General features: G+C 35.7%; 1 protein-coding gene across 1 annotated transcript in view; it reads left to right on the top strand.

The window, feature by feature from the left end:
- Positions 1-22,590, top strand: part of CSMD3 (CUB and Sushi multiple domains 3) — a 669,496-nt gene that overhangs the window by 424,011 nt on the left and 222,895 nt on the right. The window contains exons 18-23 of the mRNA XM_087706764.1: positions 7,892-8,079; positions 10,216-10,404; positions 15,945-16,061; positions 16,499-16,714; positions 17,370-17,558; positions 20,064-20,233. Coding sequence (XP_087562890.1) covers positions 7,892-8,079; positions 10,216-10,404; positions 15,945-16,061; positions 16,499-16,714; positions 17,370-17,558; positions 20,064-20,233 — 1,069 coding nt within the window. The remainder of the gene's footprint in view (positions 1-7,891; positions 8,080-10,215; positions 10,405-15,944; positions 16,062-16,498; positions 16,715-17,369; positions 17,559-20,063; positions 20,234-22,590) is intronic.

A 22,590-nucleotide genomic window follows, 5' to 3' on the forward strand; every position in this document is an offset into this window, starting at 1 on the left:
ACTTTTAAAGTGATGGCCAGGAGATTACAGCAGAAAAACAAAACCTTGATTTAATGGACCCGCAGGGTAGGAGGGAGGTGTCCATTGCTTCTGAACGTCCATTAAATCCAAAAGTCTTTTGCACTGATATATGTTCTTTTTTGTCATGACATCATTACAGATGACACAAATCAGGATATTTACAGTGATTTTCATGATTTGTGACCTCATGATACAAATAGTCTAAATGGGTGATTCATGCAATTATATAATTACACAGTGATGCAAATTGACATAGTTACATAAATTTAAGAGAATTTTCTGCAAAGGATGCAATGCTTAAGAATGTCTCTTACATTTTTTTTTCTAAGATGCTCTGGTAAAAACACCTTGTCTGTTGAAACTGGAGTTAATTAAAAGCTTTTATTATTATTGATTTTGTAGCAGAAGCCAATTTTTGTTAATCATGTTTTCTTTTATTTGTACTTCAGTGAAAAACTTGTAGAGGTGCCTGGGTCATTGAATGTATAACACTGTTATGCAATGGATTCAGTGATAAAGGATATTTACTCTAATTTCATGACTTAAGGGTTTGATGGAGATTGAGTGATTGCTACTCTTTTGTAAGCTCAAAGTGATGGAACATACAGGTTTTGAAAATTCTGTGTGAATTCCCCACTATTCTGTAACATACTTTAATGATAGTGCTACAATTAGGATGTACTTATATACAGGGTATTAGATTATAGTAAAGGCATCTATCGAGATTCTCTAATGTCAGGACAGAATACATACATAGGTGTTTAGAAAATTGTCTCTTTCTTTAATATTTGTTTTTAGTTTTAAATTTTTTAAGCTTTTTTTTTTTGCTTGTACTGTCTTGCTTGTCTAAGGCATCATAATAACCACAAACTAAGTCTCCCAATGGAACTTGCCTCCTTTTATTGAAATATAGTATTTTTATACAGTTTTAAAGTTTTGTATTGGGTACTGCCCACTGAGAGTATGATCGGTGGTCCGTAAATTTGACGAATAAATGAATAAATAAATAAAAATAAATAAATAACAACTTAGATGTGTAGATCCAGAACACAACCTTCCTTTGTGATACCTGAAATATCCTGATGGTTACTAATTAATCATGATAGCTTCATATTCCGTCCAGTGATAAAAGCATATAATATATAGTATAAAATTTATTTATTATTTATTTATTTGTTAAATTTCTAGGCCGCCCAATCCCAGAGGGTATATGTATGTAAAATGTATCATTTTAAAACATGTCATAACAGTAGTAACTATTTTTTTTAAAAAATTGTGTGTATGTGTGGATTGACAAATGTTTAGACAGGATTTGTCAAGGACCTAGAATAGACAGGTATTGCTGTTTGATGGTATCAAAGGTATTATTGTAGGATGTAAACTGTTCCAAGTAAAGCTGCCATTTGCAAATGATTTGTTGTGATTTTGTCAATGGAAATGGTGTTCAAGTGATGTTCCAGATGTTTTGGAATTATGCTGCTTTGTTCTTGCTGCTACTGCTGTTTCTTTTCTCATTCATCTTCAAAACTCTTTTTTATAATTCTAAAAGACGTATCTCAAAAAAGATGGAAAGAAAGGGAAAGAACAGAAAGACTAAAAGAGGGAAATTTACATTTGATTGCTATTTTCCTCTTCTTCTCCCTTTTTTAAATTGACTTCACTTTCTCTAAGCCTCTGGTTCTCTACTTCATATATAGGCAATGCTTTGAGATTCAACTTTGCCCCTATATTCTTTGGAAGCTAGTCAGCACAACTTGCAATGTACTGGTTGTTGTTGTTAGTTGTGAAATTGTGTCCGACACATCATGACCCCATGGATTCCTCCAGGCCTTCCTGTACCATTCTCTGGAGTCCATTTAAGCTCACGCCGACTGCTTCGGTGACTCCATCCAGCCCCCTTATTCTCTGTCGTCCCCTTCTTCTTTTGCTTTCAGTCTTTCCCAGCATTAGGCTCTTCTCCAATGAGTCCTTCCTTCTCATTAGGTGGCCAAAGTATTTGGGTTTCATCTAATATACTGGTATCACAAACCAAACATCTGCTTTTGATTAGGTAGAGATGGAGATGTGAAGCTTTCCCAAACATACTCTTATTCTTATATTTAAAAAAAAGAAAGAAAAACGCACTGAAGGATCCTTGTGGGAATTACAGATTGCCCCACCCTGTTCTACTTTTCTCATGTAGAAGGGAATATTGGTCTATAATAGATACATTTCCTTTACCACATGCTAAAAGGCCCTTAATCCTAAACACTGAAAAATCCAAGAAGTAAATAGTTTATTTTAACATTTGCAAACAAAATTTCTCATGGAACTTTTCCATAATAAATAAATTCACAGAAATTGTAATTTGCTAAGATAGAACTGAAAAGTTAGTTTATTTTATAGATTTTTATAGCCTATCACAATTCACAGACTCTCATCACATTACAAGGAAGTAAAAACATAACAACAATTAACCACCCAAACTGCAGCTACTCCTAATAATCAGAGTTCAATGTTTGATGGAAAAGAATCTTTCTTGAACTGTTTCCTCCTCCAAATATCATTTGATGTACTACATATATTTATTTAAATATATGTAGTACATAACAATAGTATACAAAATGGAACACAATTTGTTTTTATTCTTACTGTAGCCTTAGTGTCTGTTCTTAGATATCTACGACAGTGGAGATATCCATACAGGATGAATAACCAAGAATTTAAAAGTTTAAAGGTAGTCTGACTTCATCCGTTTTTCTTTCTTTCTCTGAATTGAGAAGAAAAATTAGTTACCCCTACAAATTTTCTCCTACTGATATAATTCTCAAACATTCTTTCTGGAAATTTAGCTTAGATGACTGCTTCACTATATTGTTTCTCCTTTTCAATGATGCAAATCTATCTAGGCAAATCCCTGCTTTTGATATTAAGCATTTGGCTAAATGATCCAGGTTAGCCAAATTCTTTAAACTGAAAAATCATAGTGAATAAAATCTAATTTACATATTATTATTTTTGTAGAAGGTCTGACATCCATTTTCAAAGCTATCTTTCAAATTGAAAATTCATGCAACTGATCCCGAATAAGACTCTAAGTTCCATAGCATAAACATGTTTCCCTTTTTACTTCAATTGGAAAAGTGATGACATGATCTGTTAAATGTTACAGGTTGATGCATTTTCACAAAAATGGGAAACAACTAGAGAAGGTAATATGAATTAGAACTTTTATCTTAGCGTGACAATTGAAACATAATCATTACAGTTTAAATGCCAGTAGTTAATCAGCATGTTGTTAAGTACTGCATTAGACTAATGATCTTGGATTTGAAACAATTAATTCATTCCACGGAATAATATTGTACTGTATATTTCAAATCTGATTACAGGTAAACTTAATGTTCTTTGGATTTTCTTAGTTGCTTGGATACTGAGGATTTTTTTTTTTTTGCTACTTGCTGTGGAAAGATATTTAACCTGAGCTTATGCTTCTTTATAACTAAAGTATGATTTTCACCATGAAATATCATTTAGTGAAGAGGCATATATGCATTTGACAATTAATATATTGAATCACTTTTCAAGAAATCATTTGCTGAATCAGATACATGCATTACTCTTTCAAATGTAATTTTGCCTTAGGCAATATAGTGAAAATACTTGTCTTCGCAGAACAGTTAGCATTAGTAATGTTCTTCCCATTTTTGATGTTTGTTTCTTAGTGGGTGTGGGGGAGTAGAGAAAATTGCTATTCAGTCGTGCCCGATTTAATAATTCATCAAGTGTTCTCTATAAAAACAAGACACTCAGTTTCAGCTTCAGTAAACAAAGTTCAAGAGGACAGATTGCACATTAAAAACCAGCTGCATTGAAAGAATATTGTAATAATTCAATAAAAATCTATGTTTTATTTTCCAAAAGAGATGGTTTAGAAGGTACTTTAAACTCACAATATAATCTTTGAGTGGTTTAGAAAAAAGTTAAGTTAGGTTTGGTCTGCAATCTTGAGGTTTTTCTGGACTGACAGCTCTTCTTGAAGATCAAGTGGCAGTTGTGGTTAGAAGAGCCTTTGCACACAGCCATCTTGTCTGCAAGTTGTGCTCATTCTTAGATTGGGATCTGCTGCTCATAATCACTCATGATTTAGTCAGTTCCCAAACTAAAACTTCCATGTCAGAAAGAATGGTGAAAGGATTTGCTGGTGACATAACCTCTGTCTAAAGGATGTCCAGTTGGGGGCTCCTTTCCCATCCCTGTGAAGTTGCCCACAAAAGTGGTACTCATTGATCTACTTGCTGTCACCTGGTTTCAAATGGCTGGGTTGGTGGGAGCTGAAGCATGTGAGAGGAGCTCACCCTGCCCTGCAGCAGGAACAGGTCTTTAACATGAGGCTACCAATCATCGGCCCAGTATTCTAACCTCATGAATCACTGAGCTCCCAGTTCCCAATTAGAGATTGCAATGCACTCCATGTGGAGATGTGCTTGAAGAGCATGCAGAACAAAGGTGGTATTCAGTCGGTTTGGGCCGATTCAAGTGAACTGATAGTGGTGACCTGCAGGTGACTGCCCCACCTAACCACCCCGGCTCTATGCCCTCTATGGGCTCATAAAGTGAGCATGTGCATGTGCGGCGAACCAGTGGTTAGCTTCTGTGAAATCAACCGCTGATGCAAAAGCTGTGCTGTTCTAAACTGCAGCAGCATAGGCAGTAATATTATGCCCATATAACATGGCTACTGTGTGGTGATTCCCAATAGACTTCTGAGTTCAATTCATCAGGTTTAAAGCCATACAGGGAACTGATGCATTTTGCTCATCCTACTAGGTTTGGCAGAGGGAACATGCTCTTGGCAAACGGTGCACCTGCTGAAAGACACACAGAAATGTGTCTTTTTTTGTTGTGGTGTCTGCCTTATTCCATAGGCATCCCCGATAAAATGGATGGTCTCAATTATGTTGGCCTTCAGGAAAGCAGTTAAGACCTGTTCATGAAGCTAGGAGGTATTGTTGATTAATGCATGCAAGTTTTATCCAGACCACAATGTGTTTTTTGTTGTTTTTTATTTTAGGTTTATTGTTTGAAATATATATATATTTAAAAAATCTTATTTCTCACCCAGAAATCCTTCAGGTAGATGAGCAGCCATGTAAATTTGTTTAAGAAACAAATATATTAAAATATTTGCGTATCCATCTTACACAGGATGTAGAAGAAATTGGAAGTGAGAAATTTGTAGTGAGACTGTGTTGTGGCTAAGATCAAAACGTTCCGTCTTCGTACATTGATGCTATCTACTTGGATATTATTTTGTTTCAGTAATTTCAATTAATATTTATTTCATAAGATTTTTACTTTTAGAACATTGCATTATGGCTTGTTCAATAAATATTTGATTCTGAGGTAAAAGAAATGGTTCAGTTATGATAAACATATATGAAGATACAGAAACCAATAACATTTCAGTTAGTCAAACAGGCTTAGATAAGCTTCATTATGTTCAGTTACTTGATTCAAATCCTGACTGAATCTAATGTAATAAATGTCCAGACTTAGATATTTATACACAGGTTTCTAGATGTTTGCCTTTGCGAAATATTTAATGTTATCATATTTCTTGTGATAACTGAGATTAAGTCATGGTAAAATGGAAATGTAAAAACACAATAAATTTCAATTGTCACATTTGTATAGGAATTAAATTAAAATGCTACAATTCTTATGTGGTAAAGTTGTAGAAGCATTAGTTTTTGACTTGTGGTATTAAATGTGAAATGTCATGTACAGTTTCTGGTGTGTATTGCTTTAGATTTGTCAGTAGGAAATTATAACTTGATTATGCTTGTGTCAGGGTTCCAAATAGCATCCAAAATTAAATCAGAGTCCAAGGCAAAGTATTGCTCAAAGTTCCAATTTATAAAGAGAGCCATGCTAGCACATCTGGGAAAACCCAAATCTGAAAGCTTCCCAGTTTTCCCCACCCAATTGAAAGTTCACGATCTTGCCCCCACACCCCCAAGTCTATCACATGGTCCAATCTTCCACTGCCATGCTGGCAGTTCCATCCATCCAGTTACGGTTAGGTGCAGAGGTACAGAGACAAAAGGATGACCTTGGTTTTCTAGAAAGAATTTTGTTATGGCTACATAGCATCTAACTCTGTACAATTGCTCCTCCCATTTTCCCACAATAGAAATACATAGTAGAATAATAGAAAATGTGGCAGGCCAAAGATACAAAAGTAATATGGCTGCAGGCCTGACAGCTTGCTTGGACTGGCAACAAATATTGTAGCAATAGCAATAGACATATATTGTTTCAAAGGGGTTTACAGCCCTGGTTTTTACAGAGTCAGAACATTGCTCTGGGTCCTCAAATGTGGGTATCCCTAAGACGTAAACTCCAAAGGGCCTGAAATGTGACTCTGGATATGCTACTCAGTCAGAGGGAATATCAAGGTAGCATCCCTGGCCATGTGATTTAATCTTCACCCACTCATTAAAAGGGGGTGAAGCTTTGATTGTGGCTTCCATGTGACTGTCACCTTGCCTTTCTTCACCCTCATCGCATCTTGTAGATATCCTTGGTGTATATTGTATATTGTGTGTAGTATATTGTACATAGGCAGCATATTGTGTTTATTTCAACAACAATCCTAGAACACATTGTTTACTTGCAGGCACATGCAATAAGCTCAAGGATTACCAGGAACTGAGGCAGCCATGCTGAATTTTTCAGACAACATAGAACTTTGATGATTCAGCACCCAACTTGAGAAATGTATTTCGGTAGCTTAACAAGTCTTCCTAAAAATGGTTCAACCCTAGTGATATCTTAGAGAGCCAGTTTGTTGTAATAACAAACTAGAAACTGATTTAACATCAGTTCTAGTTTTGCCTCTGTCATAAACACAGCTGGGTGACCATGGGCCAGTCACTCTCTGTCAGCTCTAGGAAGCAGGCAAGGGCAAACTACTTCCAAAATCTTGCCAAGAAAACTTCAAACTAAAGCTAGTTGAATAGTCAGCTCAAAACAAAATAAAATCTTATATATCAATGGAGATTCTCAGTTATCCAGGCCATGGTTGTCCCAAAGGTGCTTTTTCAAGAGGTGACCCTGAGAAAACAGATAACCCTCCCCCCCAAGTGGTCTCAACAGCTCTCTAAAAGATTGCAAATGACCAGCAATCTGCAAGGAATATAAATCTTTCCATTCCGCACCATCCAGTCAGACCCGAAGAAGCTTCTTGGATGAGAAGCGAAACATCTTCAAAGAAATACCAGAAAGTCCAGTTGCCTCTTGAAAAAGCGCCTTTGGGACACGACCTGTATACTTTAGCCAAATTCCTTCAAGTAAAACATTTATTAAAATGATGTGCTCAAAGAAATACCCGAAAAAGGATGATCTATAAATAAAATTTGCAAAAGTTATTTCAGTTGGCAATATTTCACATACTCCTAGGATTTTTCCTCTAAGCTTAGCTTCTAGATTGGGAGAACCCTTGTGAGTTCATCACATGACTTCCCGCATTATACAGTCCACTTGTAAAACAGCATAAAGGGGTATAAATAAAGTGACTAAACACTATCACCATAGAAGTGAAATTGATGTATTGCACATTTGAGAGGCAAAATGCATGTGTTTAAAGTTGTTCAGAAACATATGGACTTCTGAGACATGCTATAGTAATATTTGCCATGGTTTAGAACAGTGATGAAATAAAGAAATACACTCTGCTCATCATTAGTATTTGAAAAATGTAATTGGAATAGGACTTTGAAGGACCTAGAAAACAAGATTATTATTTTTTCAAACAGTAAGTTTAACAATTTTCTGAGCATGCAGTCTTTGATTATATTTTATGTCTCTGTGTGCTTCTCCAACTTAGATTCCAGACAGAACTCAATTACGATGTTCTTGAAGTACATGATGGACCAAATCTTTTGTCACCACTTCTTGGATCTTACAATGGTACACAAGTCCCTCAATTTTTATTCAGTAGCAGCAATTTCATTTATCTCCTGTTTACAACAGATAATAGTCGATCTAATAACGGATTCAAAATCCACTATGAAAGTAAGTAATTTTTTCTCCATATTCTTTGGCAAACATACTGTGCATTATTGTTCCCTGACTACATGAAATAAATACTGATATAAATATATTTCATAGTCTTAGCTATCACTTTCCCTCGGTGCTTACAGGTTGTGGTCATAAGACATACATAAACCAGGGAGATTTAGACCCTGATACCAATATATTTACTAATCATAAATATGAAAGATTGTTTCTTGACTCCTGTAACCTTTAAGGTGGATGCTGAGCTCCTGGTTTGCTATATATTAGCCAAGTAATGATATAGGTCTCCAGTTACAATATCCTAGTTATCAGCATTTCCCTCAGGCATTTCTAATTCAGATATTTGAGTTATAAAAAATGGATTGAATCAGCAATATTTATGCGAGATGGAAAAGTGTAAATGCACAAATTACAACCTATGAGTAAAAAGAGATCTGGAAAATGTTTACTAGAGTGGAGTGTTGGGTCAGAACATTGACTGTCTTTTCAAACATAGCAATCAAGATTGTAGGGAAATGAACCCTAAATTTCCTCCACTGATGACCAGGATAGGAAGTATCAAATAATGACAGCTTTCAAAGCATGGAATTGAAAGAATGGAAAGGTTGAAAGTTATCATGAATATCTCTATATTCATAATAACTTTCAACCTTTCCATTCTTTCAGTTCCATGCTTTGAAAGCTGTCATTATTTGGTACTTCCACTCTCTACTTCAGAGTGATGAAGGTAATACTGCTACACTGTCAAAACTGACACCCCCCCCCCTTAACTTAAAAAAAAAGTGTTGATATACTACTGGGATAATTATAAAGTTCCAGCTCAGGTCTTAGTGGCTTCCAAAGTCCATAGAATAGACTAACACTTTGATAGTCATGTCTTAGACATTCCTTCGTTTTAAAATCTTCCTGAAAATGTATTACCATATTTTTCGGACTATAAGTTGCACCAGAATATAAGATGCATCAAGATTTTAAAGAGGTAAATTTAAAAAAAGTTTTTGCCCTCCCCAGCCCCCAGGAGCATTCTTCAGGCCTCCCAAACCCTTTGCACACTTTGCGGAGGCATGGGAAGGGCAAAAACAAACAAAAAATTGGGAGTTTGGAAGGCCTGCAGAGTGCTCCTAGCAGCTGGGGAGGGCAAAAACCAGCCCATTTTTGAAAAACAACAGGCCCATTTTTCACTCGTTTTCACTCGTTTCTGTCCTCCCCAGCCCCCAGGAGCACTTTGCAGGCTTCCTAAACCCTCTGTGTGTCAATTTTTTATGAAAAATGAAATGCATGGGACGGGATTTCAGGAGGCCAAAAATGCATCTTATACTCCAAAAAATATGGTATATACTGGTAATCCTTGACTTACAATCATCCGTTGTAATTTAAAACAATGTTGAAAAAAGTAACTTCTGAACTGAGCTCCCATTTCTGACCACAGCATCCTTACAGTCATGTGATCAAAATCCAGGTTCTTGGCAACTGGCATGTACAAAGGTTGCAGCATCCTGGGTTTATGTGATTGCCATCTGTGGCCTTCCCAGCCAGCTTCCTTCAAGCAAAGTGAATGGGGGACTTGGAAGTCTCTTAATGACCATATGATTAACTTAATAACTGTAGTGGGGGGAAAAAAGGTTCATAAAATTGGATGCAACTCACTTAACAATGACCTTGCTTAGCAAGAGAAATTCTGGTCCTAACTGTGTTCATAAGTCAAGGACTATCTCTGTGTAGTTAAATGCTTCATTTAATAAATAACAAAATAACAGAGTTGGAAGAGACCTGGGAGGTTTTCTAGTACAACCCCCTGCTCAATCGGGAAACCCTATACCATTTCAGACAAATGGGTGTCCAATCTCTTCTTAAAAACTCCAGTGTTGAAGAAAAACAGAACTTCTGGAGGCAAATCGTTCTACTAGTTTATGGTTCTCACTGTCGGGAAATTTCTCCTTAGTTCTAAGTTGCTTCTCTCCTTGACTAGTTTCCCTTCATTGCTTCTTGTCTTGCCTTAAGGTCCATGGAGAATAAGTTGACTCCCTCTTCTTTGGGGCAGCCCTTGAGCTATTGGAACACAGCTATCATGTCACATCATACTATCTTGTGGTTAATTTATTGTATATTTCTTTCTTTTTTCCTGAACTTCAGGTGTAATGGTTAATACCTACTCCTGTTTGGACCCTGGTATACCTGTACATGGTCATCGTTATGGACATGATTTTTCCATTGGATCAACTGTGTCATTTGGGTGTGACCCAGGCTACAGACTAAATCACGAGGAGCCTCTGCTTTGTGAGAAGAACCACTGGTGGAGCCATCCGCTTCCAACTTGTGATGGTATGAATAGTCACCTTTGCCCATATTGACAACACAGACAAATTCATTAAATTTATTGAGCGAACAATAGTAAATCTTCCTACATGAACTCATTTTTTGGGGGGTGGGAGGGAGAGGCCTATCTGACTACATGTAGTGAACATTACAGGGACTCTACAAAAATTTTGTAATTATATCTGCAATCAGTGATGTAGGCAACCTAATTTGCCAGCTGAGAAAAAAAGATTTAGAAATCAATTTCATACCCCTTTCCATTCTGAATACTTATTAAGAAACAATATAAGAAACATTATTTTTTAATGATTTTCTTAATATGGTACTATGGTATTTTCCTCTGTGGGAATAACTATCATACTTGCAGATGGGAGTAATTAATAGTATGGTATAACATATCATGGTATACATCTTACAACTTCAGGATTTGAAAAACATGGACAGTGGCTCCAGAAACAGTTGTAATTTTTATTATCACCAAACATTATTGGAAGAACTCCAGCCACATTGTTTTATTCCCTTGGTCCAGCCTTCAATACTTTGAAGGCAAAATAAGGATCCCACAAACTCAAAAACCCTTCTTTAGGTTTCAAGAAGTATTTAAGTATTAAATTATTTTCTTATTTTTCATATTTTAAAAGCACAGTCTTCTATTTATAAGAAAGGTGTTCACTCCAAATATGCCTATTCTTGTATACTTACAATTGGAAAGAAAATTGCAATTTTTCAGTGGCATACTAAAAAAGATGCTGAAATAATCTTCTGCAAAGTTTAAAGTGTCTATTTTCACTCCTACGTACAGTCTCTACTTATGATGAGACTGTAAACGGATGACAGAACCTGGATGAACTTGTTTTGGTTTACAGGCTAAATAAGACTATACCTAAAAGGAGTAACAGTTCGAAAGGATGTAAAAATGCAAGTAGAAAAATAGGAGCCACCTTTGGTGGGAAGGTAGCAGCATTCCGTTTGCTTTTGGTGTTTAGTCATGCTGGCCACATGACCACAGAGACATCTTCGGACAATGCTGGCTCTTCGGCTTTGAAACGGAGTTGAGCACTGCCCCCTAGAGCCAGAAACAACTAGCACATATGTGTGAGGGGAACCATTACCTTTTAAAAAGGGATAATTTAAGGACTCAGCTGTAGATCAAATAATTAAAGGATCTTATGCCATCTAATTTCAGTCCATTCCTACACGTCAAATCTCCAAATTCATTATTTTCCTTGTAATGGGATCAGCAAATGGCTCTGATTTGTCAATGGTTTCTGAACAACTGAGATTACTTTCCTATTGTAACAACTGAACCGGAAGTAGTAATGTGGGCTAATGGAGTGTGTTCATCAGCCCTTCAGTGCTCTGAAGGAGGAACGTTGTAAGAATATTTTGAAGCCTATATAGATCAAGCTTCATAGAGGACAAATGGGAATTTGACATTTATGTATATGTCTATTTATATGTCTATAAATAGACTTATTTCTTTATGCTACAACATACTACATGTTTACTACCTAAAATAAACATTAATAAGAAGATGTCTGTGAAGAGTATTCTCTACTGTGCAGTAATGTTACATATTGTGACAAATGTCTTCCTCAAGTGGTTGAACTAGTCTACAGTCCATTAAGTAAATGAGATTTGCTTTCTTTCTTTCCTTCTAGAACAATGGGATTTGTCCATTGAGTAAACAAATGCTCCCAATTTGTAATCCTGTATCTTTCAGGTGGAAATTGGGATGGCTTCATTTAAAAAGGATAAGCAACTATACCTATAAATGACCCAATTTCTATTCCTCAAAAAGCATCAAATAGAATTGCCAACCCTTGGATGAGCAGGAAAAAAAATAGGATGCCCCCCCCCCCATGGCTGATCCTTATTTGGTCTCAAGAACAAGACTACTATAAGTCACTATCCTTACACTATAAAAGTAATTGAAGGAAAGTAATGAGTTGATTCCTGGCTTCATTTTCCCTCTGATTGAGCATCACCTTCCAGTGTGGAGAACAACCACCAATCACTCTTCTTAATGGGAGACAGAATGGGGCCGGGCAATGTAGGCATGCAGAAACTTACCGCAAATTAAACTACAAGTTTAAGCATCTATCAAGTTGTTCAATCATCAGCATCCCGGCTTTAAAAAGGCAGTTTGGAGAAAGACCAAAAAAAAACAAAAAAACAAAAAAAAAACCATTGTCATTCCTTCTGTTTAATCCCTTCTCTGGTCTTTAGCTTGTTTGTTGGGCAATTTGCAGACAAGGCTTAGTACTTTTTAAAAAAAATGCTAGACCCATTGCAGAAACCAATGCAACCTGTAAACTAACCATTCAGGTGTTATTTTACAAGAATGCTAAACCCAGGTTTAAAAGGGGACTGCCTCATTCCTTATTTATTTTGTATCCTACCTTTGTTATTTGTATAAATTACTCAAATCCCTTCAATTGTCCATTTGTAACATTCAAAGAATTTCAATTCCTAATACAGATACCTATCTCAGTCACCTCCCATGGTGCATTATTTAATTACTGTACTTATTTTTTTTCTCCAAATCTTACATCAACAGTACAACTGTTCCAAATTCTTCTGGCCTCCTAGTCCATTTATAACTTTCTTAAATCAAAATCTCATTTTCCTGTGTTTTGCCAACTCTTAAGTTTCTATTTATTTATTTTTATTTTATTTTTGCATCAAAGAAGGTAAAATTCACCTGGCATCAAAATAAACTTGGTGTTTTGAAAGTCTGTAATATCCATGCTATGCTTAGATAAATCATTTCCCGAAATGATTAGGAAGTGAATGCAGCTGGCTTAATGTCCTCTTTAAAGTCTCTCTCATAGTTGAGAGCAAGATATAAGTAATTCAGTTGTTAAGTGATTTTTGCCCCATTTTACAGCCTTTTTTGTCACAGTTGTTAAGTGAATCACTGCAGTTGTTAAGTTAGTAACATGCTTGTTAAATGAAACTGGCTTCTCCATTGACTTTGCTCTTCAGAAATTCTCAAAGGCTGGATCACATGACCCAAGGGCATGCAATTGTCATAAATACATGCCAGTTGTTAAGTGTCCAGATTTTGATCATGTAACTAGGAGAATGCTACAAAAGTCATAAGTGTGAAAAAAACTGTAGTAAGTAACTTTTTTCAGTCCTGTTATAACTTCGATGGTCAATAAATAGTTGTAGATTGAGTAACCTATGTTGTTTACTTGTTGATTCTTAGTCTGCTAATCTGGGTTTTGAAGAACTGGTTAGAACTTTGCTGCTGGCCCTTTTGATTTATTTAGGATACTTCAGAGGGCTTTAGTTGGTTCATGGTGCTATGTGATGCTATGTGGTTGTAATTGTCTGTTGGTGGCTTCTGAGATGTTGTCAATGTATGGTAGTATTATCCTTTTCAAAGGTTTTTTTTTAATTATTATTATGCTGTAGTAGCTTGAGCAGTCAGGCATTTTTTGATAAAATAGTATGTGTATTAGGGGATGTGGTGGTTCAGTGGCTAAGATGCTGAGATTGTCAATCAGAAGGTCAGCACTTCAGCGGTTCAAATCTCTTGTGCCGCATAATGGAGTGAGCTCCCGTTACTTCTCCCAGCTTTTGCCAAACTAGCAGTTCGAAAACATGTAAAAAATGCAAGTAGAAAAATAGGGATCATCTTGGTGGGAAGGTAACAGTGCTCCACGTGCCTTCGGTATTTAGTCATGCCAGCCACATGGCCACGGAGATGTCTTCGGACAGCACTGGCTCTTTGGCTTAGAACTGAGATGAGCACTGCCCCTGGAGCTTGCAATGACTACCACACATGTGTGGGGGAACCATTAACTTTACCTTGCTATGAGTATCCATTTTGTTGGAAGATGTTGTATAGATGATCTGTTTCCTAAATAAACAATGCATATACATGTTCTGTACAACAAAATAATTTCAATGGTAAAACAATGTGTCAGCCTCTGCTTTGCTGCTGCTTCGGCTGTCATTGAAACGGGGAAGGGGGGCATGGTATCTGGGAGGAGAATCGTGATGTGCTGGAGGAAGTTTCTAGACGCTGATCTGACCACCTTACTGCGCATGTGGAAGAAGGGAGTTTCCCGCCAAGGCCAACTGTCCAGCATTCCAGCCTGATGATGACTTTTGAAGTTATCTCCCACTTGACAGTTGGGTGCATTATAATTGGACTATGAACAGGGGTGCCAAGGGGAGGGGATTGAATTATACATGATATTGTTCGCTTTCGCGCCTAATTAACCAGACTCAGCTTTATTTTGCAACTGTTCATTTATAATTAGTAAAAGTACACTTGATTTCAATTCAAATGGAGTTGAGTGAACAGTTGTCTGAGTGGTTTCTTTCCTGATTACTAAATGAAGTCGATGCTGACACAATGGTAATTTAATGGGGAGGGAGGAAAAATCTCAGATCGCAACCCAGATTATTGGTTCTCTTGTGGAATCTAGGGAGTCATGCTTGAATCAACATATCATTCTTTTTTGTGCCATAGGAGCTTTATTTAATATTTGCTAGATATGATATTATGATTTTCTTTAGTTTGTTTTTGTATTAGAACTTTTACATATTGTTGTAACTCTGAGCTTCTGTCTTCTGAATGATGTCAAATCTAGAAGCATCTATATTTCATTGAGATCTGCTTTCCTGAACACAGGAAATTGAGTGTTTCTCAATTTTGCAGCATATTTCTATATCTGTTAGTTGAGCATAAAGTGGCAAAATGCTGCAAAGCAATGTTTCAAATGGTTATTACTACTCACAAGCTTTCTAGAAGAACCATAATGTCATAATATTTCTCTGTCAAGAAGCAAACTCCTTTTCAGAACTGATTTCTTCCCTTGTCTGTTTTCATCAGCAAGTTTGCAATTTCAGATATATGAGGGTATATGGAATATTTGAGAACGATGCTGGAGAAACCTATCTATAATAGAATACAATATTATAATATGCCAGTTTAAATTTAGGTATCAATTATTATGGCAAACCTTCAACATAATTGGAAGTAGGGTGACAAAAATGTAGAAGACATGAAACATTTCAGCATATGCTTTGATTTCCCCAGTCCTTCAAAAATGTATAAGGTATTCAGATAGATAGATAGATAGATAGATAGATAGATAGATAGATGGATGGATGGATGGATGGATGGATGGATGGATGGATGGATGGATGGATGGATGGATGATGGGTGGATGGGCAGAAAGACAGACAGACAGACAGACAGACAGACAAGAGTTCAACAAGTTTTATTTTTTCATTCTTCAATTTTTCATTCTTTGAAATCAATCACAGCAATTCGGAATGCTTATCACCAAAACTTTTTAACAATTAATGTGTTACCAGTAATTGTGTTCCTTTGTGAGCACTTTGTTGTAAATGTTGGTTGCATTTAGAGATTATTGTATGGATTTTCTCAGGTTCTCCCAGTTACATACCATTGTTTAAGTAGTGACATTAGAAGTTCTAGTTATTCTTTGGGAAATTTATAATGATTATCTATGCTGATGTTCTTATATTCTCCTCCTTACATTGTGGCCTTACATTTTCAGCTCTATGTGGAGGGGATGTTAGAGGACCTAGTGGAACAATTCTGTCTCCTGGTTATCCTGAACTGTATCCAAATTCATTGAATTGCACATGGACTGTGGATGTAACACATGGAAAAGGTATGCATTTATATTTCATTTAATCATTTTTCATATTATGCACCCTTAATGTTACCATTTGAACTGTCAAGAATATTTTTTTAAAAAAAAATATTGTTGTTTAGTTTAGTTTAATGTACTGTTTAATTCAGTTTAGTTTTTATTTAGTTTTGGCAAACATTTAGCGTTAACATTTTCCTTTAGTTTGTAAATGAAAAGTAGTGACTTTTTAGCCCTATTGTTAAATACTCTCAAAATGTAGAATAATCCACAGACATAGAAAAAAAAATGGTTTCAATAAAGATGAGAGACAAAATAGATGAAAACTCTGGGGGCAAGGGTAAAATAAACCTTGTTTAATTTTCTGAGCCCATGGTTGGAATGAAATGTATGAGTTTAATCAGTGATATAATTGGTTTCATGTTAACTATGTGAGTCTAATTTTATTTTTCTAATAGGAGTGCAGTTCACCTTTCACACCTTCCATTTGGAAGATCATCATGACTACCTACTAATCACAGAGAATCGCAGCTTCACTCAACCACTAGCACGCCTGACTGGTTCAGAACTACCATCTCCAATCAATGCTGGTCTCTATGGAAATTTCAGGGCTCAATTGCGCTTTATTTCTGACTTTTCAATATCTTATGAAGGATTTAATATTTCGTTCTCGGGTAAGGGAACAAAACGAGCTTTTTTTTTTAGGTTGAAGAAAATGTGTTAGTTACCTCAGAGAGAGTCACGAAGATAGGGCATGGCGAGAAGGAGAAATCCAAATATTACCTTTTTTTTCCGATGGGTTTTTTTTCTTTTAAAATATGCATTTTGCAATTGCTTTTGATGTTACTTCCATTACACAGATCTCAGTATGTCTGTTGTACCGGTGTTGAAGAAAATTGTAATAAAAGTAAAGTATGTTACTTAACAGGAACATCACAGCACATCAGAGTGGCTTCAAGACCAATTGCAAGACATAATATTCCAAATAAGAAAATAGATCTTGTTTTCAGGATGCAGATCTTTTTGGATAAATTTATAAGTTGGACTCACATTCATTTATAGCTGTGATTGGAATAATAAACATGCCTCTCGCAGATTGTATTGAACATGCATGAGCATGATTATAAATTTCATCTGAATTGCTATTACTTATTTGACCATGTATGTGGTAGTGGGAATATCTGAAGGCTAAACTGCTCTTCAGATACACATTTGTGATCTATACTAAGATAGCAACGCTTAATGATTTGGGCTGAGTTACATCTTTGTTTGTCAGATGCTGAAACTTTTTAAATGAGCTGTTGATTTGCTCCTTTATTTCCATCTTAGAATACAATCTAGAACCATGTGAGAACCCTGGAACACCTCAATTTGGAAGTAGAATTGGATATACCTTTGAAGTAGGAGATACTCTTACTTTCTCCTGTTCTTCTGGATACCGCTTAGAGGGAGTTTCAGAAATCATCTGCCTTGGTGGTGGCCGAAGAGTGTGGAGTGCACCTCTGCCCAGGTGTGTGGGTACGTGGTCAGCTGCTTTCATTTGCTTGTATGTGTAGTCATTGTCCATAAACTTGCAACTATACAGCATGTCTAAGCATGGTGCATACCTATTACTTTTGGTACAATACAGTGTTTACATTTCCCATGTCTTTTCACTTTGATTTGTTAGGTATTTCTGGTTTAGTCCAGTTTTGAGTTTTAATGTTCAACTGTTCTATATAACTTTTCTTTTATTAATTCTAGCTTAAGGATGTGTTTAACATGTAAAGTTTTGAAAAAGTATCAAAATATCAGCTGTCAATTTTGCCTTTGTTCCAGAAGTACAGAATAAATTAAAAGTAGACCATAGCCAAAATTATCCTGTTTCCAAATTCTTCATTAGAAGTGTGGAACAGCATTGCCAATCTTCTAATGGAATAACTCAGTAATTAGCATCTAATAAATCCAATCTGAAAACATTTAGAAACATCACAAATCCTGGTTATCATTCTTGTGTCCAACCATATTTAATGAAAAGAAAATTCCAGAAGACTTGGTCAGTGTTTATTGTCATTCTTTTACCATTATTCTCCCTTAGAAATATATTATTTTCAGTTGAAAACAATTGCTACATATAATATTTGATTTTTCTTATATATAGTAGTACCTATAAAAAAAAACACAGTGTTTGTTCCACTCTATGTGTGTTGATGGAAGTGAGACTTTTTCACTTTCTCACTACAGCTTTTTCACCAAGATCCCTTCAATTCAGTTTCAATAGAAATGTCTGGAAACCTACAGCTTCTAAAATTAATGACAGGAAGGGTATTAGAATTAAGTAGTGGGTAAGAACTGATAAAAAGGTGGTAGGTCCTTGCCATAAAGGTCCTGTGATTCCTGTAATGTATAATAATAATGACACTAATCCAACCTCTGTACTTGGTAGAGGAATTTTAATCAAATCATGCCTGACCCACGGCTGTCAAGAATAAAACTTCGTTTAATTTCTTCTTATGATTAGTTCTCTTTATAACAGTCTAAAGTAGGTTGCATTTTTAATCCTAAAATCCAATCTGTCTCTTATAATAACATCCTCTTTATGTTCTGGTTCAGTGTTTCCCTTCACATTTTTAAACATGTTCAACATGGAGAGAAAAAAGCCATGTCTTCCTTACACTATCAGAGCATAGCTTTTATAGCTTTTTAAAAATTATCTCACTTTTATAGCTCTCTCTCTTCTGAGCCCCTAAAGAATGGCCATTCAGCAAAACGTTTTAATTTGAATTTCCTTGCTGAAACTATGTCGAAGCACAGATGAAAGCTACAGTAAATCCAGACACTCATAGAATTTGATTGGGTGAAGTGCGAAAATACAATCTGGAAACAGTTCATACAAAATGATTCCAAAACATATTTTAATTAAGATAAGAAAATGCTGCTGATAAAATGATATTTTTTCTTTAAATATTGTCTCTAAGCAGAAGACCTAAACAGCCATGTTTCCTATACGTAGTTTTTACAAAGCATGAAGTCTTGTGTACATACTATACAGTATATATAATTCCCACTAGTATTTTAAAATAAACCTACCACACAAAATTAATGTTTGGAGGGTACTTTTTCCCCCCTCTGTGAGAAAACTGCTTGTTGAGATAATTAATTTGCTGGGATTTCCTGTGCCTATTTGTTATGTCAGAAACACGTTTTTATCTACAGTTTCATGCATGTGTTCAGACAACTGTTCAATGTGATAATAAATAGAATCTTGTCCAGTGATAGTTTTGATATGTTATTATATTGCTTGTTTGAATTTTTTTTAAATAAAAATGCCCCTTTCTGCCTAGAATAAGGAAAGGTAACTATAAATTTTCACAAACTAGTTAATCATCAGTTGAAATGTTCATCATCAGTTATTTTCAGGGGTGTCTTTTGGATGATGCAGAGAATAAGAAGGAATATCTTCATAAGAAAACTCTGTTACCAAAACAACAAGGCATAAAACAGCTTTTCAGTTTACAAATAGATAATCCAGACCAAACATAATTTCTAATGTTGGATTTTCCCCCTTACCAGAGGGAGTCCCCTTATGGAGTACTGTGATGTCATTACCACGACAACTCCACTGTGCTGTACAGTAAAAGCCATTTTAAGGCACAACAAGCTGTATCTTAACAAAACACGCATCCTGAGGGGTGTTAGAGGTATCTTACTCTCACAGTGTTTTTTTCCAGAGAGTAAATCATCTGTGTAGCAAGCTTGGTTGAAATTGCTCGAGGCGTTCCAGAATTATGCTGGAACACACACACACACACACACACACACACACACACACACACACACACACACACACGTATATATGTACATATGTACATATGTAGATATGCACATATGCACATATGCACATATGCATATATGCATATATGTATATATGTATATATGTTTCAGGAATTTTATGTTGGCCAGTCAGGACAGTTTATTAAACTGCAATGCAATTTCATGTATGTTTTCTATTGAGTTACACACTGAATTCTGTTTTACCTGCAGCTGAATGTGGAGCTTCTGCCACCACTAATGAAGGAATATTACTGTCCCCCAATTATCCCCTCAACTATGACAACAATCACGAATGTATTTACAGCATTCAGGTGCAAGCAGGGAAGGGAATTAATATTTCTGCCAGAACATTCCATTTAGCACAAGCAGATGTTCTTAAGGTATGTTGGATATTGGAAGGGATGTATTTATTTCTGCAAATATGTGCCATTAATCAGGCTGTCATAAATTATTTCAAGTTAACAATAAAAAAATGTAAAGTAATTTTTACTTTTTAATATTTTTAAATAGCTAAAACAATAAATAATAATATATTTTTTTAAAAAAATATTATTTTATCATGGATTCAGGCTGAATAAGGATGCATCTCTGAGTATGTACACCTGTATAATATATTAATAGCAATCTATACAGGCAATCCTTGACTTGCAACACATTGTTTAGTTATGGCACTGGAAAAAGAAACTTAAGGATGTTTTTCACACTTAAAACAGTTGCCCTATCCTCATGGTCACCTGATCAAAATTTGGATGCTTGGCAAGTAATTTGTATTTATGATGGATACAATGTCCTGGAGCCATGTGATCCCCTTTTGACAAGCAAAGTCAATAGGGAAGACAGTTTCACTTAACAACTTAAGTTAGTTGTTACTAACTTAACAACTGCAGTGATTCATTTAACAACTATGGCAAGAAAGATCATAAAATAGGACAAAACTCACTTAACAACTGTCTCTCTTAACCACAGAAATGTTGGGTTCAATTGTGGGCATAAGTCCAGGACTACTTGTATTAAATTTGTTTGCTTAATGGTAGCTGGTACAACTTTTATTCTGAATTTGCTCATAAGGATTTGTTCAAGTAAAGTATGCTGCTGGACAGCTCAGGGACCCAAATATTTTATGTATTGTCTGTCAGACCTGGAAGCCATCTTTTACATTTGGGCCCTCAGGCCTGCCATATTTTCTACTGTAGGAAAACGTGAGGGGGATTGTATGGAGTATGTGTGATATATAGCCAAAATAACATTCTTTTCTCAGAGAGTCAAGGCCACCTTGCCCTGCAACTGTGATGAGGTGACTGGGAGGCCTCTCCAGTTTTGGTTGGTGCCTCATTGGACCATGTGATGGGCATGTGGGTGCTGGGCATGGACTTGAACTTTTGTATGGGTGGGGAAAACCTAGAAACTTTCAGATTCGGGTTTTCCAAGATGTGCCAATATGACATCTCTAGTAAAATGGAACTTTGAGGAATCTCAAGCCTCGGAATCTTCTTTCATTGGGGGTGTTACTTGGAATCCTGACATTGTCTTTTTAAGTATATATTTGTCTAACAATTAACATTAAGATTATAATCCTAAAGATTACATTACCTAGGGAGATTTGAGGTGTATTGAGGACTATATGTGTGATAGTTTGAAATAGCATAGGTTATATCCCCATTCAGAAATATGTGTTAAAGGTTTTGGTGGAATTTATAAGAGAATTCTCTGTTTTATTTATGAAAAATTTTATTAGCAAATGATTCTTATTTAGATTTAAGGTGCAATTGATTTAAGAGTCTAGGACAGGTTTTCTCAACCACAACAACTTTTGAAATGGGTGGACTTTAACTTCCAAAATTCAGAATTCCCCACCAGTGAGGAATACTGGGAGTTGAAGTTCACCAAACTTAAAGCCGTTGGAGTTGAGGAAACCCTGGTCAAGAAGATGCAGAACATTATGCAGCACTAAAGAATGTCAAATTAAGTATCAAAGTAAAACTCTTCACAGAATCATTCCATCATTTCCAATGTGTTAAAATGAAACTTATTCTGACTAAGCTTACCCAGCCTCATGAGCTGAACTTTAACTGAATGTACATTTTTGTGTGTGCCTAGGTATAGTTATATTTCATTCTTTCATTCTTTCAGAATGCTGTTATAAGCATTTTTATCATTAAAATATAAATCAATCAACAAATCAGTGAAAGATCATATTGGACACTATTTAAAACAGAGTGGAAAATGCCATATAGGATATTCTTGAAAATATCCTTATTCTGGTCATGTTTGCTTTTCTTTATTTGCTTTGTTTGTTTGATAGCTGAAGATTTAATGGATTAAAAACTAGCTTTGAGTTTTGAGATCAAAACAGAGGTGGGATATTAAAATGAAGGTGTTAATTGGATGACATCTGCATACTTTTCTGTAAAATGGATGCACACTAACTCCTGCATTTAAAGCAGAGGAGGGGTGTTAGTTCATGCAAACCAGTGATTTAAAAACTCAGCTTGATCAAATTTAAATGCTCAGACAACAGTTTGAATTTGGAAAAGACAGCCTTGGATGCATATTGATTTCAGAAAAAAAGCAGCATCATTTCTGATGCTCCGTGTTAAAGCTGGTCCTTGACTTACCACCCATGTTAGGTAGGACAAGAATTTCTGTTGCTAAACAAAACCATTGTTAAGTGTGTTGCACCTCATTTTACAACCCTTTTTGTTAAGCCAATCACTGCAGTTGTTAAGTGAACCAAGCA

Source organism: Thamnophis sirtalis, unplaced genomic scaffold (genome assembly GCF_051295495.1).
Source record: "Thamnophis sirtalis isolate CommonGarterSnake01/CBP01778 unplaced genomic scaffold, rThaSir2_p1.2 scaffold_2, whole genome shotgun sequence".
Classification (NCBI taxonomy): Eukaryota; Metazoa; Chordata; class Lepidosauria; order Squamata; family Natricidae; genus Thamnophis; species Thamnophis sirtalis.